The 24,638-nt window shown below is 37.1% G+C and overlaps 1 protein-coding gene and 1 long non-coding RNA gene across 2 annotated transcripts in view; both read left to right on the top strand.

The window, feature by feature from the left end:
• Positions 1-6,364: 6,364 nt before the first annotated feature.
• LOC147842052 (uncharacterized) lies at positions 6,365-13,367 on the top strand. The gene is made up of 3 exons (XR_015501107.1): positions 6,365-9,904; positions 10,283-11,167; positions 11,329-13,367. It is a non-coding gene; the product is annotated as an uncharacterized LOC147842052 (long non-coding RNA).
• Positions 13,368-16,190: 2,823 nt separating this feature from the next.
• Positions 16,191-24,638, top strand: part of pcdh1a (protocadherin 1a) — a 139,627-nt gene continuing 131,179 nt past the window's right edge. The window contains 2 exon segments of the mRNA NM_001443902.1: positions 16,191-16,794; positions 23,537-24,355. Coding sequence (NP_001430831.1) covers positions 23,564-24,355 — 792 coding nt within the window. The 5' untranslated portion in view covers positions 16,191-16,794; positions 23,537-23,563.

Here is a 24,638-nt window from a genome sequence, read left to right as displayed (position 1 = left end):
GAATTCCAGGCTATAGCAGAGCATTTAGCATGCGACCCTTGATGAAGCGTGCAGATACCTGATTTCAGGACCGTGTCCTGCAATTACTGTACCTCTAAGTTTCTGTTTGTAAGTGCAAAAAGTAAATTATTGTAGCGTTTTTTCTTTTTTCCTTAAGTTGTGTTTCTTTTTTCATGTGTCACACTAATGATCAATATACAGGTTATTTAGTGCAATAACAAATCCTTTGCAATGTTGGAGTTTTCCAGTTTAAAAGTAAATCAGGTTTAAACAGCAAGAGTTCCTGTGGGGATGAAAGTCACACTGTTATTTATGTCCCACTGCTAATAGCTATGCCTTAGTTTTCCTTTCCACATTAGTTTTCAGTGTTGTGACTCATATGTATTCATATGTTTAAAAAATATATATGCATATTGCCTATGGTAATAAAGCATATTCACACATTTAAGAAAATTGTAACATTTTGCATTGTTGGATTGCTTTTAAAACATTTGATTGAACTGAAATTTAAAATTAAAACGCAGTTTAATATTTAATAATAATATTATATATTGTTAATATCTTTATTGATATCATGAGTTATGATTATGTAAACAGCCTTTAAAATTAAAGTTTTAAACTAATATATAATACACTCTCTATAAAATGTTGGAAAATGCTAATTTTCTTATACATTTACGTCGCAGGGTTTCCAATTGGAATCAGTGATATTTTCTGCTGTAAGTGGCATGAAGTCGATCTTTGAAACAGTCAAGCCAACAAGCCTTTACAGAGAAACAGCCATTGTCAGTGATTTTTCCAACATTACACGATCTCTATACTTTCCAGGCTCCAGATGATAGGGTATTTGATGGTATTGTAGGAACTGTTATCCGTAGCATGCGAAGCTTCTTCCATAAAGTCAGTCGGCTTGAAAAGCAAAGCCTCAGAGTTTTCAATCATTATGCCTGCTCTGTTTTATTCAAAGCTTTCAGGTGAAGATCAGAGGCTCTGGCAGTGATGACAACTCACTACGTGTTCTGTAGAAGTCTAATAAAACATTACAGTCTGTATGTATTCTGCGGGGTATTTATTATTTATTATTGTAGCACAACATCTGCCGTCAGTAAAGGGGCCTTCATGCTGACAGTGATTTGTAGGGACGAAGCAAGCAGAAGTCATTCATTTTTCAATGAGAGATGGCAATTTCTGTGAGTGAGTGGCAGCGAAGGTTGTGGGCGTGTCTGATGATATGACACAGGTGATGAAAGCTTAATTTTATGCAAATAACTCCCAATAGGTTGGGAAACAATGGAGCTGGCATAGTCTGTCTGCAGCAAGTGATTTTACTCTTCTATACTGTGTGATTTGTCTCTACTCGCATGGCATGATATAATTATGCATGGAAACAGTGTCAGAAAGTGTCAAAAGCAAGTTTGACTCATGCACTGATAATTGTTCATCTTGTTCGTGATATGATAAATTATGCATTGCTGTAATTTATATACACTTTCCCTGTCCAAAGTGAATTTTAGCATGCAGCGAGGCAACATTTGGAAAGGAAATCTTATTTTAGCTGCAAACATCTTGTAATTTCATTTTTAAAAGCTTTAGTCAGCGGAGTTAAGCGCCATTCAGAACTCAGACTGAGACTGAAATTCAAATTCCCCTCTTTGAATTTAGTTGGAAAGCACGATGCTGAATTGCAATTCATTTGAATATATGGACATAGAATTTAAATGGTCTGAACTTTATTAAATATTCATTTTACTTGGGTTTTAACTGTAAAAGCAAATGTGGCAAGGCTAGCTCTGAATGCTGGATGGAAAAAGGCCTTGAAGCATAAAGGTTTGTGGACTTTGACAGAGAATGACAAAATGAGAGAACAGACAGACAGATAGATAGATAGATAGATAGATAGATAGATAGATAGATAGATGGATGGATGGATGGATGGATGGATGGATGGATGGATGGATGGATGGATGGATGGATGGATGGATGGATGGATGGATGGATGGATGGATGGATGGATGGATGGATAGATAGATAGATAGATAGATAGATAGATAGATAGATAGATAGATAGATAGATAGATAGATAGATAGATAGATAGATAGATAGATAGATAGATAGATAGATAGATAGATAGATAGATAGATAAGAAGACTTAGGCCACAGGATAGTTTCATGGGTGGGGATGGACGGATGGATGGATGGATGGATGGATTGGTTTTACTAATATGGATATTAGATTGGTAGATGAATAAACAATCAATCATGCAGATGGATGGATATGCAGAAATACAATGGCATTCAAATATACATTCAAATATACAGATAGATATATGTATAAACAGACAGATACACAGATACACAGATAGACAAGTGGACGGACGGACGGACGGACGGACGGACGGACGGACGGACGGACGGACGGACGGACGGACGGACGGACGGACGGACGGACGGACGGACGGACGGACGGACGGACGGACGGACGGACGGACAGACAGACAGACAGACAGACAGACAGACAGACAGACAGACAGACAGACAGACAGACAGACAGACAGACAGATAGATAGATAGATAGATAGATAGATAGATAGATAGATAGATAAGCCACTGAGTAGTTTTGTGGGTGAGTGGGTGGATGGATGGATGGATGGATGGATGGATGGATGGATGGATGGATGGATGGATGGATGGATGAATGGATGGATGGGTGGATGGATGTATGGATTGATGGATGGATGGATGGATGGATGGATGGATGGATGGATGGATGGATGGATGTACGGATGGATGGAAAAAATTGTTTTACTGAAGAATAGACATGCATATAGACAGACAAACAGACAGAGACATGAATGGGTGGATTGACATACAGATAGACAGATTGGTACAGTAGCTGGATAAACATTCAAATACGCAGATGGATGGATATGCAGATATACAAATGGATGAAGAATGGGCATAAAGATTGATGGATAAATGGATGGACATAGAATGACAGACTGATGGATGGATGGAATGGATGGATGGATGGATGGATGGATGGATGGATGGATGGATGGATGGATGGATGGATGGATGAACTGACAAAGATAGACAGATAAGTAGATGAATAATCATGCAAATATGGGGATGATGAATGGATTGATAGACAGATGGATTGATGGATTGTTTAACTCACAGATAGACAGATTGTTAGATTGATAAACATTTATATATGCAGATGGATGGATGGATGGATATGCAGAAATACAAATGGATGGATGAAGGGATGGATAAATGGATGGATGGATGAAATTTAAACAGATGAATGATGGACAAATGGAGTGATGAATGGGCATGCAGACAAACAAACAACAAGATGGATGAACTGACATACAGTTAGACAGACGGATAGATGTATGAATATTCAAATATACAGACATATTTACAGACAGAGAGACAGACGGATAGATCTAGATATACCTGATGACCTAAAGCAATAATACTGCTGTCCGTCTGAATGGGGCATTAAGTGGTGATTTTAGGGAGCAGCAAAGCTGAAAGTGGTGAGTCAACCAAAATATAGTTTATACATAAGGTCAACAAACCATCTGAATATCAATATGCTCTTACGTTCAGAGACTCAGACCGCACTTCTACCTAAAAGTGTTTGGCCTTCTCTTAACATTACTCCCCTGTACAGCGTTCAAGCCTTGATCCACCACTTCATCTGAAAGGCGCAATTTTAGCAGGTTTCTTGGGTGGAAATATCTTGTTCTTCACGCACCGGCTCGATGCTGTCATAAAGCTGTTGACCCTGAAATCTGCAGGAAAGGTTCCTGCCTGGTTTTGTTCCTAAGCCCAGTTAATTGTTCCCGGCGGTCTTGTCACGTGAAGCAGCCTCAGGGTTGAAGCATTAATTCACATGAGCTCCTCTGAAACAGCCGTTTTAATGTGTAAATGTCGGTTTGCGGAAACAAAAAAATGCTCTCACACACACACAATGCTTTTACATTCATTACTGAAATCATCGACGTGATAGTCAGAGACAGAAAATGAGGGAAATGAGAGAGTTTCAGCTGCAGCAGAACAATGTGTATGTCATCTGCATGCATGTTCTGTGAAGTGACTGTGTGGAAATGTCAAAACCATCTCATGCTCTAAAGAGGAGAATAATCAAACTGCTTTGCTAGTGAAATAGAGCACTAACCAAAGCAACTCCTCTGCACCCCCCTCTGAGTTCCCTATGCCATTATGCAGTTTTATCCTCTTTGAATATTTCTGAATATACTGATTGACAGTAGGGGGTGTCATTACCGCAAACTGTGTGAAGAATGAGTCACTGCTATTACACAATCAAAGAACAAAAGATGGGTGATTTTAAAGAGTCTCACCTTTCATTAGAACCGGTTTCAACCTATGCGAAAACCTGGATTTAGACTTTCTTTTGTGAGACAAGCTGCTTTTTGTCGGGAGAATTTAACAGGATTCTGAAAAAGATGATTTTAATAATGTTTTGGTTTTAAACGGCACTTCTACAAAATGGCTGCGGAAAAAAGAAACAGCCCGAATTTCATGAGGAAACATAACTATTTTACATATTGTCAGAAAAGAAGCAAATTCATTACAATTTATACAATTTCATTCATATGAAAAGTAAAATTCTTAAAAAACCCACCTCTACTCTTACCCTTTGTAAGAATGGGTTTAAACCACAGCAGTTTGGACTGTAGTTCTGCCTAGTGACTAAAAAATGATTAGAATGATGGTAAAAAAAACTGTACATTCTAGTCAAACCATTCTTCTGCAATCCTATGCTAACCATACGCCTCCGTGCTGCCCTGACAAGGAAATGGGAGGAGTAGGGTTGGAAGGGGGGATTCTTCAAGACGAAGATGGCTGAAGCAAGATACTCTGGTTATTTATAGTGGTTAAAGGACTCGTCTGATTGGTAAATTAGTGTTAGCTAATATGGACCAGGGTGCTATCAATCATAAACAGGTGCTCCTCTCGAAATTAGTTTATAAATAAACTTCACTACAAATAACTTTCTAAAATTATAAAATATGAAATTATCAAAAACATATGATTATAATTGTACCCAGCTTACATGAAAGAAATAAAATTACCTGAAAGAGAGAGACAGGGGGAGGGAGAGAGAGACAAAGAGAGTAAGGGCCACAGCCAAATCTACCCCTTAGCCCTTCCCCTTACCCCTACCCTCCATTTTGCGCATAACCGTGAAGGGACAGTGGTGTCCCAACTCTCTTTAGCTTGAAGGCGTAGGACTAAGGGCAAGAGGTAAGACAATTTCCCAGAATACACCAGCCACAGCTGCACGGGGAAGTAAGGAGATCCACAAATTATGTATTATCACTATTACAAATTTTTACAACAAACAAACATGTTTTACTATATGCATAACCGCGTTCGTGTTTTACCGTCATGCTAAAATAAAAATCACTATATTCTGCAATCTATAATCCCTGATCATAACCCCTGTACAGCAGTCCCACAACATCCTGTTACTCGATGAAACTCGAATACTATACTGCAATAGTTTAGTGGCTGGGGATGCGCTTTTACAGTGTCTGCTATAATGTTAATGTTGTTTTTGGTAGGTTTACATAGACGAATATGGCCACTGTGTAATGCACAGTAAAGTTATGATCTAATTGCCACATTAGATCGTTATGATAACATGATATATGCCTTCAGTGATTTCCTGAAGATAAAAAACAAAAAATAACACAACTGGAATAACTACAGCAGTCGCCATCGTCTGATCTCACGTGAAGCAAGAGATCGCGATGACATATGATGACGTGTACAGGTGCTGTAGTGCTGTCCCAATTCTTAGGGGTAAATTTTGAAGCTCCTCCCCTTCACCCTCGGTTTTAAGGTAAGGGAAAGGGGTAGGGGTACAAAAATATAATTGGGATTGAGCCTAAGTAGGCCTCGAAGAAAGCCTGAGAGCAGCAGAGCCAGAGGAGATAGCCTCCAGAGCAGGAGAGAAGCGGACCAGGAAAAGAGACAGAGCAAAGTTTACCAACTATTTTGTATCTTTCTTGACCATTTGACCAAACCCCAAATGTTGAGACATTCAAACTGACCAATCAACATGTGATCACATAGTAAAACCCCCAAAGTCCACACACTAGGCCCTGATATGATCAGTATCTGCCTTTGGAGTTGGTATGGACCTTCTTTGGTTTAAAAGACATGATTTGCCATATAAACAAATGTATATGATCATTTTCATTCCTACACCTTCGTGGTGAGATGAGCAAATTGCACTACAATGTATAAATTAAAACAAATTGGCTACTAAATCAAACAGTTATGATCTGCTGTGATATTGTGTTAGCATGACAGGGCAATGGGGGCTCATAATTATTATTATTTTTAGATTGTCATAGCAATTCCTTAACCATAATCTAACACAAAACAAAACACACTGGTTTAAGTAATCATCAGATAATAAGCTTCTCACAAGTAAGAACAATTCATTTACTTAAATAAATCACTGCTTTACATCATATTTTTTTCCAGATATTGAAGAATAGCTTATTAGATTTGGTAGAATTTAAAATATGGCATTTCAGCCTCCTTCACAGACCAGTTCATAAGACAAAGCATCACATTTATAAAAATATGAATCTCTAAAGACAACTAACCATGGCTTCACTACAAATAAACTAAGATGGAGCAGCATTTACTACACATAATTGCAGAGTTGTAGACGTACTGTAGTGCAAGCTTTGTACAATTGCAAGATAATCTTTCAAGATTAGATAATTCAAGATAATCATTCATTCATTTTCTTTTTTGATCAGTCCCTTTATTAGTCAGGAGTCGCCACAGTGGAATGAACCGCCAACTTATCCAGCATATGTTCTTATGCAGCGGATGACCTACCAGCTTCAACCCATCAATAGGAAACACCCACACACTGTTGCATTCACACACATACACTATGGCCAATTCTGTTAATTTAATTCACCTATACCACATGTCTTTGGACTGTGGGGGAAACCGAAGCACCATGAACGCCAACATTTGGAGAACATGTAAACTTTACACAGAAATGCCAACTGACCCAGCTTAGGCTCGAACCAGTGAACTTCTTGCTGTAAGGCGACAGTGCTATCCACTTCGACACAGTGTTGCCTCAAGATGATCATTCTGTGATAATTACAAATGTTTGTGTCACTTCTCAGTCAACTCTGTCAAGTAAATACTGCACACCACATCACCCATAAGCCCAAAACTGGTTACTCACTGCAGCTAAGAGGGGCTGAGTCTAGTCAGTACCTAGATGAGAGACTACATGGGAAAATTCGAAGTGAAGAACCATCCATACTCTAACCGCTGATATTGCCCAAAATACATTGATGTGAATTCGATTAGAACTACAAATGCAGGTGAAAAGTGTAAATAAACTACAAACATGGTGGACACGCGAGACTAACCAACAAGTAGAGAGGCTTCGGTAAAGATGTTTGTATGGCAGTTAATTTATATCTAGCCCACTGGGAAATATTTAAATTGCGTTTTCCGTGTTATATTTCATCTGCAACAACAATACTGAACTTATATAATGACGTGTTTGGACATTAACGTCTGAATGCATAATATCCAAAGACCTGAGGAGATTTTTTTGCATGAAAGACATTAGAATGGCAGATTAACCAGCTGCTGCTTCTCCAACAAGGTAGGAAATTAAATATGAAAGAAGTCTGGATGATGTGTGGATGATTGACAGGGCTCATAACTACGCAACACAACGATCTGTTAACGAGGAAGTAGTATGTCCCAAAGCTTGCATGCTCTTTTGTTACACACTCAAAAGTATATACTTTTGTTTCACAAAATAAGTACTTACTTTTAGGGCATAGTATAAGTAGGAACTTAGGAGATTGACTACTGAACACAAAACCGTGCTGCTTGATTATCACATGTATGATCAATCACATTTGCAATTTCATTTTAGTTTAAATTAAAACTACCCTTAATTTAACCATAAAGGCTTCTAAATACAAATATGAGATGATTGAGTTTGAATGTTGTGTTGCCAAATGCATGTTAAAGTAAATAAAACTTGGCAACACCATAAAAAGGTGTAAGTTTTTACTTACAGTGCTTCACTTTACATTAACATAATTAAATCGCAGCCGCTTACGGATTTATTCTGATTAATCATGTTACACACAAATTTTTTTATCACGTAAAGAGATACAATGCAAGACTCCCGCCTCGTACGCCCCTGACCTATGACCTTCTTGCTTTTGCATGTGGGCGGGCTCGGTGTGGGTGCAAGGCCTTCTTTGATTGGCTGGCATCGGGCATGCGAATGACTGGCAGCTCTTAATGAGAGCCCAGGAGAGGTAACCCGACAGCTGTTTGTTTGCTGCTAATGAGAGACTGGTAGAGGAGAGAGAAAGGCTCACACACTGGAACTCTTTGAAAAAGGCTGCCTTCAGAGTGCCTGGCAGAAAAGAAAAAGTCCTACCTCTCCCTGAGGGCCAGGCTTGGGGGCCTGTCGCTTTGGAAGCTCCTGGGTTCTGCCACCGCTGTTCGCCACCAGTCTGATTTGATGTTTGCACACAGACTGAGAAGCTGAGATTCCACAAAGCTTTGCTGTGTCTGTGATAATTAGGTTTAACAAGTTTGTATTGATCTCTCATAAAAGATGACTGTTAAAGACGACTATAAAAAGATGATGAACCATTTTTAGCATTTGGGTCAAACCAAAAAAAAAAAAGTGTTTTTGTAATGATGTGAGATGCTTATTGGCTCAGTTTTATCTTCATCCATTGTTCTTTCCCTCTGAGCTTTTATAAGCCCCCCACAGCATGGTGGAAATAATTAAACGTGTAGTTTCCTACCTAAAAAAAAATCTTAAACGTCTGTTGCACTCTTTCCGAAGGACAAACAGCCTGCTGTCTTTCTTTTATGCAGAACTCCACTCGGCTGGTGGGAGCTGCGTGATTTTAACAGACAGCATCAGGTGGCTTTCTGCTACACCGGTGCTAGAAACTTCTACCGCCATGAAAACATACAGAGCTAAAAATATTGAGTTTTGGAATGTAAACACTGAATTAAACGTAGCAGGTTCTACTTTCCGCACTGCTGGAATCCTCACAATCAATAAAGCCGTTGGTAGACTGTTTTGAAGGTACTTAAAGGAAAAGTTTTGCTAAAAATGAAAGTTCTGTCATCATTTACTCACCCTCGTGCTATTCCAAAGCTTTGTGTTTAGCAAAATGTCTGAGCTGAGTTTCTTGAAGAAAGAAAGATGGATGGGTGCTCTCAAACTGAAATATGGATAAAAATAAATGTAACATGCAGACATACAGTTGGAGCTCGAATAATAAGCCCCCCCAAATTATTACCCTTGTTTTTTTCCCCCAATTTCTGTTTAACAGAGATATTTTTTCAACACATTTCTAAACATAATACTTTTATTAACTCATTTCTAATAACTGATTTATTTATCGTTGCTATGATGACAGTAATTACTATTTGACTAGATATTTTTCAAGACATTTCTATACAGCTTAAAGTTACATTTAAAGGCTTAACTAGGTTAATTAGGTTAACTAGGCAGGTTAGGGTAATTAAGCAGGTTATTGTATAACGATGTTTTGTTCTGAAGACAATAGAAAAAAATATATACCGTAAAGGGGCTAATAATTTTGACCTTAAAATTTTTATTTTTTTTTTTATTAGAAACTGCTTTTATTCTAGCAAAATAAAACAAATAAGACTTTCTCAAGAAGAAAAAAATATTAGCAGACATACTGTGAATATTTCCTTTCTCTGTTAAACATTATTTGGGATTTATTTAAAAAACTAAATTCAAAGGGTGGGTGGGGGGTTTTGGTTGTGAACAATTCTCACTTACACATTAGCTTTGTGTAAGTTCTTAGGTCCCACTTTATATTAAGTGTCCCTAACTACTATGTACTTACATCAAAAAATAAATACAATGTACTTACTGTGTTTATAATGTATTTGAGAACACTTGTGGTGCTTTTGAGTTGAGATAGAGGTTGGGTTATGGACAGGTTTGGTGGCATGGGTAGGTTTAAGGGTAGGTTAAGGTGTAAGTGATGGTCAACAGTGTATTTACAAATGTAATTACAAAAGTTAATTACAGATGTAATTACATACATGTATTTAATCAAGCATAAGTACATAGTAAATACATGTATTTACACAATAAGTACATTGTAACAAACTATTAATTCCTATGTAAGTACATATTAGTTAAGGCCACTTAATATAAAGTGGGACCAGTTCTTATTTAACAGCTTTAGAATTTTTAGGATATGTAGAGTAGCTTGAACATAAAAAAAATGTATGTAAAGTCTTTTGGGATGAGAAAAGTGGTGACAATAACATGAAACAGAAGCACACTTTAGAAAATGTAATGCTAAAGAATAGATATCTGCAGTATGGGAGTTTTTAAAAATTTGTAAATGATTATGGAAAAATAAAGATCTAGATGTTTTCTACAGTTAAGGTTTTAAAGAGGTGGTCTACTTTTATATCATATTTTAAAGTTGATGTGAAATGTAGCTGTGTGAACATAAACAACATCTCGGAATGTAATACACTCAAAGTTCAATGCAAAGGGAGACATTGGCTTTTTTGTTTTAAGTTTGGGGACTACAAAAAAAAATAATAAATAATACATCCGGGTTAGTAAGATCACTTATGCAAATTCACCATGCGCAGACAACCCGCGGACCAAAGGGTGTGGCTGGAGGCACTGTAATGTTATAGCAGAGAAGGCTAAAATGTTGTCCAAACACTCCTATTTTCATAGAGCTAGTTCTGTTTCTGTATTTGGGCTTCCAACGGACACGACACAAAGAAGTGCTTACAATTTAATTTTAATTATGTTCCAGAGAATTACATAAAAAGATAAGCTAACATTTGACAAAGGACAGGTTCCAGAATCTCCCTCAGTTTAGTGCTGGATTCAGATCAAAGAAGGAGCAGCTCCAATCATAATAGATGAAGCTGTGGACTGTGACCCACAACCTGTAAGTATTTTTATTTGTTAAAATTGATCTATTACATGCATAGTTTCTACACTCTCAGAAATAAAGGTACAGGAGCTGTACCTGGGGCAGTACCTTTTCAAAAGATACATATTGTACCAAATAGTCCAAAATGGTACCTCAAAGGTGCAGATTAGTAGCCAAATGTACCTAAAAAGTGTACCTATTTAATGTACCTTTGAGGTACCATTATCGACCCTTCAGGTGCAAATATGCAACTTTTGAAAAGGTACTGCCCCAGTGACAGCTCATGTACCTTTATTTCTGAGAGTGTAGCATTAATGGTATGTTGAAGCGAGAACATAAACAAGGATGTAAACAAGAGGAAATGCTGTTTGGCACGTTTACCAATTTAGCTACACGTTTATATTTATCCGTCAAACTGCTGTAAACAGCCAAAATCTTCAGCAGTGCTGTAGCGTCTCTCTATGTGGCAACTTTCAGTATGTTATACATCTCAAATTACAAACTCACAGAAGATATGTGAAGGTTTCATTTTACTTACACATGCTTATAACTCGGATATGAAACACTTGTTTAATTTTATATTAGAGAGCAGGCATGAGATTCAACTGTGTGCTCTTTATTTTATATCAAATTCAGGCTCACACTGACACGGCTACACTGACTGACAGTATTATCAGAGCAGAGGCACAGTGCATGCCAGTGACTGGACATGATGTTTCCTGGTGACGTAGAGCTGATCCACGAATAACAGCACATTATGTTAGCTGACCAATCAGAGTCTCTTGAGGGCAGGCTTTTGGAGGAACTAGGAAATATGACAGTCGTTTTCATGTTAGCTGAGTAGTTGTAAATAGGCAAAGTAAGATATATGGAAAAAATAACATGATTTTTTTTTTTTTACAAGTGAATCATGAGCACACATTGCTTTGCATATTATGAACACAACCAAGCTTTAAAAATAAACTCTGGATCACCCATTTAAAATAAAACGATATGTTATATATCAGGACTTATATTTAGCTATCTATATATTAGATTTTATTATTAATCAAATGTACCTACCAGTATTTTTGAGTGAATTATAGCTTTACAATAGAAAACCACCAGACAAAATGTTCAAATATTCCAATGCTTGAACAAGTTGTAGGTGAACCTCTGTGGTGTTGGTTTGTTATTTGTATGGTGGACAAATACAGTAAGCCAAAAGAGTAGTATATCTGAATTTATAGTATTTAAAAACAGTACATGAAAAGATTCTAAAGCATGCATTTAAAGTGTATTTTACTATCCCATGAGTCCACATGAGAGGATTTATGAATAGCACTGAAGTGCTACAACTGACACTGATAATTTGCATGACAGTAATAACATGGCAAATGTAGTACATCTGAATTTCAAACTACTCAACTTCATGCTATATAATACATATTTTTAAATTGTCAAAACAAGCTCAAATTCAAAAGTGGTACCTGCTCAGAATGCAGTTCTAGATTCTTAGACTGAATATTCAATAATTCAATCATTCATTCATTTGGCTTAGTCCCTTATTTATCAGGGGTCACCACAGTGGAATGGATCGCCAACTATTCCAGCATGTTTTACACAGCGGATGCCCTTCCAGTCATAAACCAGTACTGGAAGACCCGCACACTGTCATTCACACACTACAGACAATTTAGTTCCAATTACAACTAACCTAAAGCACATGTGTTTGAACTGTGGTGTAAATTGAAGAACCGGGTGGAAACTCACTTAAACACTGGGAAAGCATGCAAACTACACAAAGAAATGCCAACTGGCACAGTCAGGATTCAAACCCACAACCGTATGATCTAATTTGTACAATTTAGTACGATTTGCTCATCCCCAATGATGGTTAGGGTTAGGTGCCACGCCTCCTTTTTAAAATCGTACAACATCGTATGACTGAACTCGTACAAATTTGTACGAATTAGCCACTAAACTGGCAAAACATAAAATACGTAAGTTTTCTCATAAGATCAGGCTGGTAAAACATATACTGGATAAGTTGGAGGTTCATTCCACTATGGCAACCCTTGATTAATAAAGTGACTAAGCCAAAGGAAAATAAATGAATGAATGAATGAATGAATAAATGAATGAATGAATGAATAAATGAATGAATGAATGAATGAATGAATAAATGAATGAATGAATGAATGAGTTATTGTTGGTTGACACGATGGCTCAGTGGTTAGCACTGTCGCCTCACAGCAAGAAGTTTGCTGGTTCAAGTCTTGGCTGGGTAAGTTGGCATTCTGTGTGGAGTTTGCATGTTCTCCTCGTGTCCGCAATGGGTTTCCTTCGGGTGCTCCAGTTTCTCCCTCGGTCCAAAGACATGCACTATGTGAATTAAATAAACTAATTTGGCCATAGTTTATGTGTGTGAATGTGAGTGTATTGGTAATTCCCAGTGCTGTGTTGCGGCTGGAAGGGTATCTGCATGTGTAAAACATATGCTGGATAAGTTGGTGGTTCATTCCACTGTGGTGACCTTTGAGGAATAAAGGTACTAAGCCAAAGGAAAATTAATGACTGAAGGAATAAAGATATTGTGGTTAAGCAATGATAACAACAAATCAGCAATGGTTTTGTTACACACACAAACATAAACATAATTTAACGATGATATTTATTTCAGTGCATGAAAAACTAACTAACAATAAACATAGTTACTATTTTAGTATAATATAAGACGTGGTAAATGTTTTATGTGTGATGTTTTTTGATTCTGACTGATTATTCAGATTCAAGCTTTTATAAGGTTTTATTTCCTGCTTATTGATCATGGTATTTCAGGTCTACACCACCTCTTCCAATGTGACTGAAATTTTATTCAGGTCGAGCCCGATCGATTGAGGTGTTTACATGAAAGCTGCTCAATGCAATTGAACCACCAATCCGATTACTCATGGATCATTTGAATGCATGTAAACACATGAGACTGAGTTTTGTTGTGTTCGTTAAATTTTCATTTGGTAATGATTTTCATTTTGATGCCATTAATTATGGCATGAGCGTGCAGGTACCACCCAAAATATAGCTAACAATACAGTAGATAGCCTATGTTCTGTCTGTTGTTGCAAAGTATCTTCATTTATCTTGCTGAATCATCTCTCCTTTTATTCCCTATATGTACTTGTTTTATATAGTATGCTCAGGGATGAGGTCTAATGTTTCTTTTCACACCGACAGTTACAAAACCTAGCATCCTTTCTTCTGCATGTGAACAGCGCTCTCTCTCTCTCTTTTTCTCTCTCTCTCTTTCTCTCTCTCTCTCTCTCTCTGTGTGTGTGTGTGTGTGTGTGTGGGCGATGGGGGAGTGGATTTATGGGGTAGATTAGAGGCAACGTGAACACGCTTTGCCAGCCGTGTGTACATTCAAACGCCCGTGGGTGGCGCCAAAAGAGCAAAGCGTTCGCTCTTAACTGTTGAATGGATCAAATTGTATTTGTTCATTGGATGCGATTCCAAACTCGATCAATACTCATCACAGTCTACGACCCAAGTGCTCAGGATTATGATCCATGCACAAGAAACTAATGACAAAACGAGCAGAGCTAAGTGACCCTTGAGAGAGATCTTGACACCGAAATAATTTGAAACCGCCTCTTTAAAAGGAATGACTAAATAAAAAAATAAAAAATAAAAAAAACAGATACAGGCGTTTGCTTAAAGACAAAAAAATAAAAAATAATAAACAAAAAAAGTAAAAAAATTAAATAAATAAATAAACAAAGACAAAAAGTAAACAAAAAATTTGAAATATTATAAAACATTTTATTATTGTTTAGGGCAAGCCTGTGTAGTTTAGCCAACTAAGCTTTCTGATAAATAGCCTATATATACAGTATTGTTTATCATTCATACTTTTTTATATTTATTTCTATTATGTTTAAACATTATTGGTTGATATTTTTGCTAAGTAGGACTATTAATCAAATCAATAAGTGAAGTTTATTTATAAACTAATTTCGAGAGGATCACATGCTTATGATTGCTTGCAGCCGGTCCTGCAATATTCAATTTATGATTCACCAATCAGACGATTAGCCACTATAAATACCCTAAGTTCCATATAACAGCCATCTTCGTTTTGAAGAATCCACCCTTCCACCCCTACTCCTCCTCCTTTTCTAGGTGGGTGGCACGGTGGCCCAGTGGTTAGCACTGTTGCCTCCCAGCAAGAACGAAACAGGTTCTAGTCCTTACGAAGCCAGCCGACATTTCTGTGCGGAGTTTACACATTGTCCCGTGCTCATGTGGGTTTCCCATGGTTCTCACACAATATTGTATGAAATTTTGTTATATGCATGTAATCAGGACTTATTACATTTGCCATATTGTAGTTATCACTTGACAGCTTAGTTTGGCTATACTGCCATTAACAAAACGCTTTCCTGTGGCCTCATGAGTGAATTTCATGGGGCAATGTTCCTAAAAGCATGAACCACAGAGTTTAGCTGGTAGTAGATCATCGGGGTACTTTCTGATTGTTATGATTACTGTGGATTTATGCCGCACTATGCTAGCATATGTCGAGAATATAATTTGCTTTTATATGTGTATCACTGCCTAAACATGGTACCTACAATGAATCTTGAGGTGGTTCAGGGCTGTCACTTTGTGTTAGCTCACAAAAAATGATAGTTTACCAGTTGTAGTAATCCTTGAGAAGGTTTTTTTTTTTTTTTTTTTTTTTTTTGCAAGTTGGAATCTTGTGTTTATAATAATTAATATGGCAGAATTTTAATAGCCAATTTATATTGTCAGGATTTGTTTTGCATAAAACAAATGTTACTACTATAATGTTTAGGCTACAATTAATTATTTAATATTATATTATATTATATTATATTATATTATATTATATTATATTGATTTTAGCAGGCCATTTCAGTGACCCGAGTGGACCCATTCAGACAGAATCTGGTTTTGTGACATCACTAAAAGGAAGCGATGAAACACAATAAAAACAGACAAAGGGGCATATCTATTAGGCTATTAACAGTTCCACTATTTTCCTAACCTAATTGTGCTTTTTCCTCAAACAGCCTGTGGCGCGCGTGAGCCCCACCTCCTCTCGCTCCGCGCGTCCGCCTGCGCGCGCTTCTAGTAGGGAACAGCGCGCGGTGCTGAGAAATCTCCTCACTCACTCTCTCACATGCATAGAAATGCAGGATTAACCCTGTGCGGACAAGATTCCTGTGCCAAAACTGCGTTTATAGTCTACTTCTGAGGAAGGCGAAGCGGGAAACCAGACTCCATACGTTTTGCCATGTACTATTACATTTCTACATTATTTCCGATAGATTATGCTATCATTCCGTAACCTATAACGCGGAGCACTATCAACATTTTTGTGAGAACCTGTACTCTCCTAAAATGAGTGTTTGAGGATTTATGGACTGAAACGAGGGAAGTTGCGCGTTTTAGAACTGTCTCGTTTGAGAACTGTCTGAGAAACAACAGCAAAGACATTTGAAGACCCTTCCTCGGGCGTAATTTCTCATTTATTAACACTTAAATGAGTGCCGACGTTTTCAAACTGCCGCGGAGTCGTGGGAATGGCGTGGAAGAATAACTCGGCCACTTATGGATTGTTTCCCATCGGAAGGATTGTACGTTTTCTTGATGTGTGGATTCTTTAAAGCAGGTGTTTAGGGCTCCGTGTCGAAGGAAACATCAGCTGTAGTTGATCCTCACCCCAGACAAGAAAACCTCGATCTCGGAAGGAAAAAGTGATCGACGAAGGTAGGCTACGAACTTTATTGACGCCACTAGAAAAATGAATAAAGCTAAGAGGAATGCTCGATATGTCGATAGGTCATTTGAATATTCTCTACACAGCGGCATGTCAGTAATTATAGAGGTTTTAAAAGATTGCGTATTGATGCCAGTGATGTGTGGCAACCCTTATTGTTTCGAGATTCTCACCACATTTGAACGGCGTTAATGTTTTGCAGAAGCACCCCGTCTGTTTAGGTTTGCATATACAAATAACCAAATGAGATTGTTTGCTTCTGCTGTCTCGTATTTAACGCCACGGAATTCACTAATCTTATTTGTTACCGCAGTAGACGTTTCGCAGATCTTCTGCTACGCGTTTTCAGGTGGCCAGCATTTGTTTGTACAAATCCAGCTGCGATAAAGATAGTTGACGAACGACCAGTTGAATGTAGGCTACTTTTTGTTGTGCGCAACTGCAAGTCATGTATAACGTTATTATCGTCGATAACTCGCCATCTAGCCGCACTGGGTTGGATTTTATTCCACAGGGCTGCAGATATAAAGGAAATCGCAGTGGAGCGCCCACCTGGGCTGGCTGGGTCAACAGCAGGATCAATGTTTGGTCAAATCCCTGCAAGTCTGATTACAGGATTCCCCCATCACCATCTTCACCCACAACCCTTTCTGAGCCCAAAGGAAAAGAATAATGTGCACCTATAAAAAATGTGCACTTAAAAAAGGCAACCAATGGAATAATAATAATAATAATAATAATAATAATAATAATATGAATAATGATAATAATAATAATAATAATAATATTAATATTAATATTAATACAAATAAATATATACATAATAACAACAATAATAATGCATAATAATAATGCTTAATAATATATTATCTGTCTATATAATTTAGCAATAACAAACATTTGAATGTTATTAAACAATTGAATACTTTTCCTAATGAGCTTATACAAAAGATAATTGAAGGATACAATTTTAAAAGATTTATATATATATATATATATATATATATATATATATATATATATATATATATATATATATATATATATATATATATATACATACACACCCACACACCCACAAAAAAAAAAAATATATATATATATATATATATATATATATATATATATATATATATATATATATATATATATATATATATATATATATATATTGTGTTAAATTGGCTTTTGTTCCAATTTGAAAAAAAAGTGCATGTAAGGGCATATTATATGGACATTACTGAAATCATTTGCCTGTAAAATTACACATTTGTCCAAAGGGTGAGGTAGCTAATAATATGGGTAACTAAATTAATTGGACTGAGCTGAAATGCTAAACCTGTTGAACCTGAATGAATGCGATAACTGATGATTTACAGCACTGCAGAAAAATAAAAGGTCACAATACTTCAGGGAAAATAAAATGTCTGCATGAACTATCAGTCTCGAGAGTAGGGCAGAAATGACTTCAGAACTTGTTTAGGGTTGCTTTCACACATGTTCTTTTCTGAAATTGTTGCAGGCATCTTGTGCAGTGTAAGCAAGGCTTGAAATGTACAACTGAGAGTTCTGCGTGAAAGTGCTTGTGCTGTAATTTCAACAGACCTCTGAATATTCTCAGCGCTGTGTGAGATTGATACACTGGCTGAACGTGGCTGGTTCATTTAGATTGTCTAGGTGTTTACCAGCGTCCACAAGGGAGGCAGTCCATAGTGAACATATGTTCTGTTCATTGCCTCTCCACAGCGTGTAACCAACTGATGTCTCTGAAATTGATCGTGTATTTAATGTTTTCATGCGCATATTTTCCGGTGCTTACACTCCACTTTAGAGCTATTTTAATAACCTTTTGTTCATAAGATACTCTACATAGTTGAAAATCAACAGCACTTAAATAGTTTGTCGAGTGTTTGTAGACTCTTATCAGGATGAGATGAAGTGCCTGTGCTCTTGGAGCGTTTGAAGAGTCTCTTATGTAAAGAGTGTTGATGTGTTTTACATTTATATCATTTTTATGATTTCCTAGATCCATTGTAGGAATCACTTTCAATTTGTTATGACTGTCGAGGGAGTGAACAAAATGATAACGGCTTCTGCCTTAAGAACCTTCCTCTTTACACATTTATTCAACAAAATGTTTTCACTTCCTTGTGAACCGCCCTATGAATGTGAAATGCAATAGCTGTAATGCCTGAACTGAGTAAAATAGCTTTGAAGTTTTTTTGACAGATTTTTACAGGGTTTTTAAAGGGATTTTCAGCCAAACCTGTCTGACAGAGGACAAATCACAGACTAAGAGACTCAATTTCGGTCATAACCCACTTTTGATGAAATGTTGTTATGCTTTGTCTTTGTAGGGCAGTGCAGCGTCAGTAGATTTCTATTTTGTTTCAGTTGACTGGGGGTAATACAGTAAAATTGGCTTAAAAGTTTCTTTGTTGTGGGCAGTTTTATTACTTTTTGTCTGAAATCATTACATGGACTAGGCAATGACTTGCAGCAGCATTCTTAAAGGCTTTAAGGTAGAAGAAAAAACAACAACAACAACTTTTAAAGCACCAAAAAGCTACACAAAATAAGTTTCTCTATCAAGACATAGGCATGGGCCAATAAATCTTCACTGTTATGGGTATTTTTACATATCTGTTGAAGGGTTGCACGGTTTACTGGTACTATGGTAGTATCCCGATTCTATGGCTCCAAAACAGTGGTGCTGCCATTGTAGCTTGTAAATGATAGTATTGTCATTAACAGTCTATCTACAATAGATAATGTTGGATGTGGAAAAGTCACTAAAATGCTCACACGATTGTGCAACAATAGACCATTTTATTTTAATAGTCTGTGGAGCCCTTTAAGGTTGCAAGATGTTTCAAACACACATCTGAATCAATTAGTTTCTGTTCCTCTTAATATGATTTAGTAGCTACAACTAGGCATGGACCGGTATAAAAATCTGATGGTATGATAACCTTGGATATAAAAATATCCCGGTTTCACGGAATCACAGTATTGTGATTACTGCTCTAAAATAAGTTCTTTTTAAATATCTGGGTAAAAAAACAAAAACTTTTTCCCTCTTTGAAAACAATAAATATATTTATATTAGAAAGATTTATAATATTCTGGAACAATTGTCAGGCTAAACAATTAAAATAAATCATTGACTTCTGCTGTCTTCATTAGTTTCAAAAACACAGATTTCTTAACAATTTAAAAAGGCATATTTGGATGTATTTTCTGCTGAGATACGGTTGTCCAACAAAAAAAAAATTGTAAATAAAAAATCTTACACATACCTTAGCAACAATATTACAGAAAGTTTTGGCAGTTTTAAAACCTTCACTTTTTCAAACCGCGGTATACCTTGAAAACAGTTATCGTCCAATGCCTAGCTACAACAATCACGACAGTCTCTTAAAAAGAACGACTATCAAAGTTCATTCATTTTCTTGTCGGCTTGGTCCCGTTATTAATCCGGGGTCGCCACAGTGAAATGAATCGCCAACTTATCCAGCAAGTTTTTATGCAGCGGATGCCCTTTTAGCCGCAACCCATCTCTGGGAAACATCCACACACACACACATTCATACACACACTCATTCACTACGGACAATTTAGCCTACCCAATTCACCTGTACCGCATCTCTTTGGACTGTGGGGGAAACCGGAGCACCCAGAGGAAACCCACGCGAACGCAGGGAGAACATGCAAACTCCACACAGAAACACCAACTGAGCCGAGGCTCGAACCAGCGACCTTCTTGCTGTGAGGCGACAGCACTACCTACTGCACAACTGCTTTGTCCTGACTATTAAAGTGAATTTTTGAATTACTTTGTTAAGACTGAAATAAAAAACAATGGATGAAAAACCCAAAATTGCAACTGGAAACATTGAAAAAAAATTTTGACCACTTAATACAGCCTAATTTTGTTGGAAAAAGCTATTTTTGTAACAAATTTAATTTGGTTAATAATTTGTATCTTTATTTTAATGTATTTTTTGTTGGTTAGTTATCTGAAAATTATCAAAAAGAATGAATATATTTTTGGTGAAGTGATTTGCAAATAATGCTTTTTTCAATAATAAGGGAATTATGGATTAAATTCAAGACCTATTATAATGTAAAATATAGTATTTCTCACAATTTGAGTTATGAATTACAATATTGCAATACTACATGGTATTGGGATACTTAAGCTGGTGTAGTATTGCAAGATGAATTAATGGTATCCCGACAACCCTAATATGTTGCAGTAAATCCAATGTTTGCAAAAACTATTTTTGACCACTTTATATAGCCTAAATTTGTTGGAAAAGGCTATTTTTGTAACAAATATTTAATTTGGCATAATTTGTATCTTCATTTTAATGTATTATTTGTTGGTCAGTTGTCTACAAAATAAACAAAAAAGAAAGAATACATTTTAGATTAAGTAACATGCAAATAATACTTTTTTTTAATAATAAGGGAATTATGAATTAAATTCAAGATCTATTATAACGTAAAATATAGCATTTCTGACAATTTTCGTTTTATTTTGAGTTATGAAAAATCACAAAATCGCAATACTACTTGGTATTGTGATTCTCAAGCTCACATAGTATTGTAAGATAAATTAATGCTATTGTGACAACCCTAATCTGTTGCAGTAAATCCCATGTTTGCAAAAACAATTTTTGACCACTTCATATAACCTAATTTAGTTGGAAAATTGACATTTTTGTAACAAATAATTTGTTTCTTTATTTTGATGTATTTTTTTGTTTATCGGTTGTCTACAAAAAAACTAAAAGAATGAATCAATTTTAGTTAAAGAGACAAGCAAGTAATACTTTTTTCAATAACAAGCGAATTTTGAATTAAATTCAAGACCTGTAATAATGTGAAACCCATTATTTCTGACAATTGTCATTATATATTGAGTTATGAATTACATTGTTGCAATACTACTTGGTATCATGATACTTAAGCTGGTAGATTATCGTAAAATGAATTAATGGTATCTCGACAACCCTAATCTGCTGCAGTAAATCCAATGTTTGAGTCTTACTGCATTATAAGGGTCCACCTTCCCACTGCCATGAGTGCAAGTTATTGCCTGGGCCTTCAGAGTCTGCGCTTTATGCCACAGTCCCTAATCATGTTTTTACCCTATACACTATCAGCACAGCTAAAATCGACAGGACGCTGCCCTGCAAATGCAAAAAGAGGACACATCAATACCTGGGCAATTAGTGCATCAATACGCTGCACTCCCAATCTTAACAGATACGGAGGAATTGGATTTCTGATTGGATTTCTATGCATTCTTGTGTTTAGCTATTTTGTATAACACTTATTTACTTTCCTTTGGATCATGGCCGCATCCAAAGCCTGTATCGATTCTGGTTTGACTCTAGATGTTACATGGATGATTTGCATATAAACATACAGGGTCTTTAAAGACCACTGCATTAAGTGCCACGGCTCAATAACCTGTCCACTGTCTTTTAAAGGCACAACATCTTCTCACTCTGGAAATAATTAAACTCTAAAACCATTTGGTGCTTAAAAAGGAGAGAAACCTGGATCCAGGGGGATACAGATCAAAGCAAATGCTAAAATAGAGGATAGTGATTAATGAGGAGGCCTAGCAGGTTGAAAATCAAACATGAACATTACAGTGTGTAAATTAGCCTGAAACTTCTGAGCCTTGATAGGACAGATATTTCTCATCTGTCTTGAGTAAATCTGTACTTTGAGATAAGGACTGGCCTTCGGGTGCTCTGTGACCTGTGAGTTCAGCGTCTTAATATACCGGTGTTTCACCGTGGGGAAAACTTTCAGCCTACATTCTGTGATGCTGAATGGTTCCTGTGCTGTGTTAGCAGTCTTCTCCGTACCTTTTGTCTCATCAGCACTTTGCATTGAGAAACTGCCTATTTTACGTTATGGGCCAATCAAATGAGTGTAACCTTCATTAAAGGGAAGTCATCCAAAATAATAGCCCCATCACTAGCTGTGACTATGCATTGGATTAAGCATATGTTGAGGAAAGTGCATTATAAACTGCATATAAGATTGTTTAATTTATGTTGTAAATAGTACAAAGCTTGCTGAGCTGTTGTTTTGCGTAACCCATTACCAACAGTAACCCATACCGTCTTATTAAAAAGCCCATTAAGAAGTGTCTTCTTACGTGTTCTAAATCATTAATTTTCAAAAGCAGCTTAGCTTGGACAGGCACTCAAAAGGGTGATAATTAACATTTTCCTGTGTGGTATTAATAGGGATGATTTAACTTACAGATTTAAAAGAAGCAGCAGTTTTCGTAGCACTTACGCTGCTAATTCACTAGCCGAAGCTGAAAACATCATCATTGTTTCCAACACCTTTTGTAAAGACATTTGTGCGGTTGGTCTTTTTCCCCCTTTTCTTTACATACAAGTAATCGTCAGCTCAAAAATGAGGATTATAAATAATGTAAGATAATGAGAGAGGAGGCTTTTAGTGGTGTCGGGGGAAGAGGCATTTTCCGGAGAGCTTTTACAACTCTTAGCCTTGGATTTAGTGCTCAAAGTGTGTACACAAAACAGTGTGTGCATTGTGAATTCTGTTTCACCCTTGGCTAGTCCCTCTCTGGTAAAGTAAATATAAAAGAAAGTTTGTTTTTTCTGCATTTGTTCAAATGAGGACTGAATGACAAACTTGTTTATGGTTTAACATGTTATTCACACTGTTTTGCAGACTGAGGTGTTACCTCTCCGAGGGCCCATGGATCTCCCTGTGGTTTTGTTTCTGCTGTGGGGACTGTTACTGGACTTGCTGACTGGTGCGGTTGGTGGCATTCTATACCGCGTTCATGAAGAACAGCCTCCGAGCACACTGATTGGCAGCCTGGCAGCAGACCAAGGCCTACCAGACACTGGACACCTGTACAAACTGGAGGTGGGCGCTCCCTATCTGCGGGTGGATGGCAAAACTGGAGATATCTTTACCACCGAGATCCCCATAGACAGAGAGACACTGAAAGATTGTCGTAATAAAGGCAAACCCTGCTTTCTGGAGTTTGAGGTGTCCGTCACAGACCTTATTCAGAATCAGAGTCCACGGCTGATAGAGGGAAGGATCGAAGTACAGGATATCAATGATAACACACCACAGTTCCCTTCACCTGTCCTTACTCTCTCAGTTCCAGAGAACACCCACATGGGGGCACTCTTCTCAATTCCACTGGCCACTGATAAAGATACAGAGAGGAATGGAGTAGCTGACTACACCTTAACAGCAGGACCAGAGGCTGTAGCACTCTTTGGTTTGCAAGTTGCAGAGGATCGAGGTGAAAAATTACCTCAACTCATAGTGTTGGGAAGCCTTGATCGAGAGCTGAAAGACTCATACGACCTCACCATCAAAGCTGTGGATGGAGGAAATCCACCTCGCTATAGCAGTGCCTTGCTGAGGGTTGTCATAGCTGATGCCAACGACAATGCACCAAAATTTGAAAAATCCTCCTATGAAGCAGAGGTTGCAGAGAACAGCCCGATTGGACACTCTGTGTTACAGGTAAAACGGAAAACATGCTAAGTCAACCTTAAAATCTGAACAAGGCAAGATAAATTGTCTATTGCATCATGTTGGAGTGTGAAATTTTAATGAGCGCTGCTGTCCCAACCTCCCAGCTGTCTGTTCTTCACTTTGATGCCTTACATCAGTGTAGCAGGGGCTGACTTACCAAATTCACTTACAATAATTATTAGAATAATCCAGTTTGATCATAACAAACACAATTATTCAAAAGAAAAAAGTAGATACATTACTATATGTCTATTAAAGATAAATTTGAAAG

The sequence above is a fragment of the Danio rerio genome, chromosome 10 (assembly GCF_052040795.2).
Source record: "Danio rerio strain M-AB ecotype USA chromosome 10, GRCz13ab, whole genome shotgun sequence".
Classification (NCBI taxonomy): Eukaryota; Metazoa; Chordata; class Actinopteri; order Cypriniformes; family Danionidae; genus Danio; species Danio rerio.
This window is presented reverse-complemented; position numbering and strand designations above follow the sequence as displayed.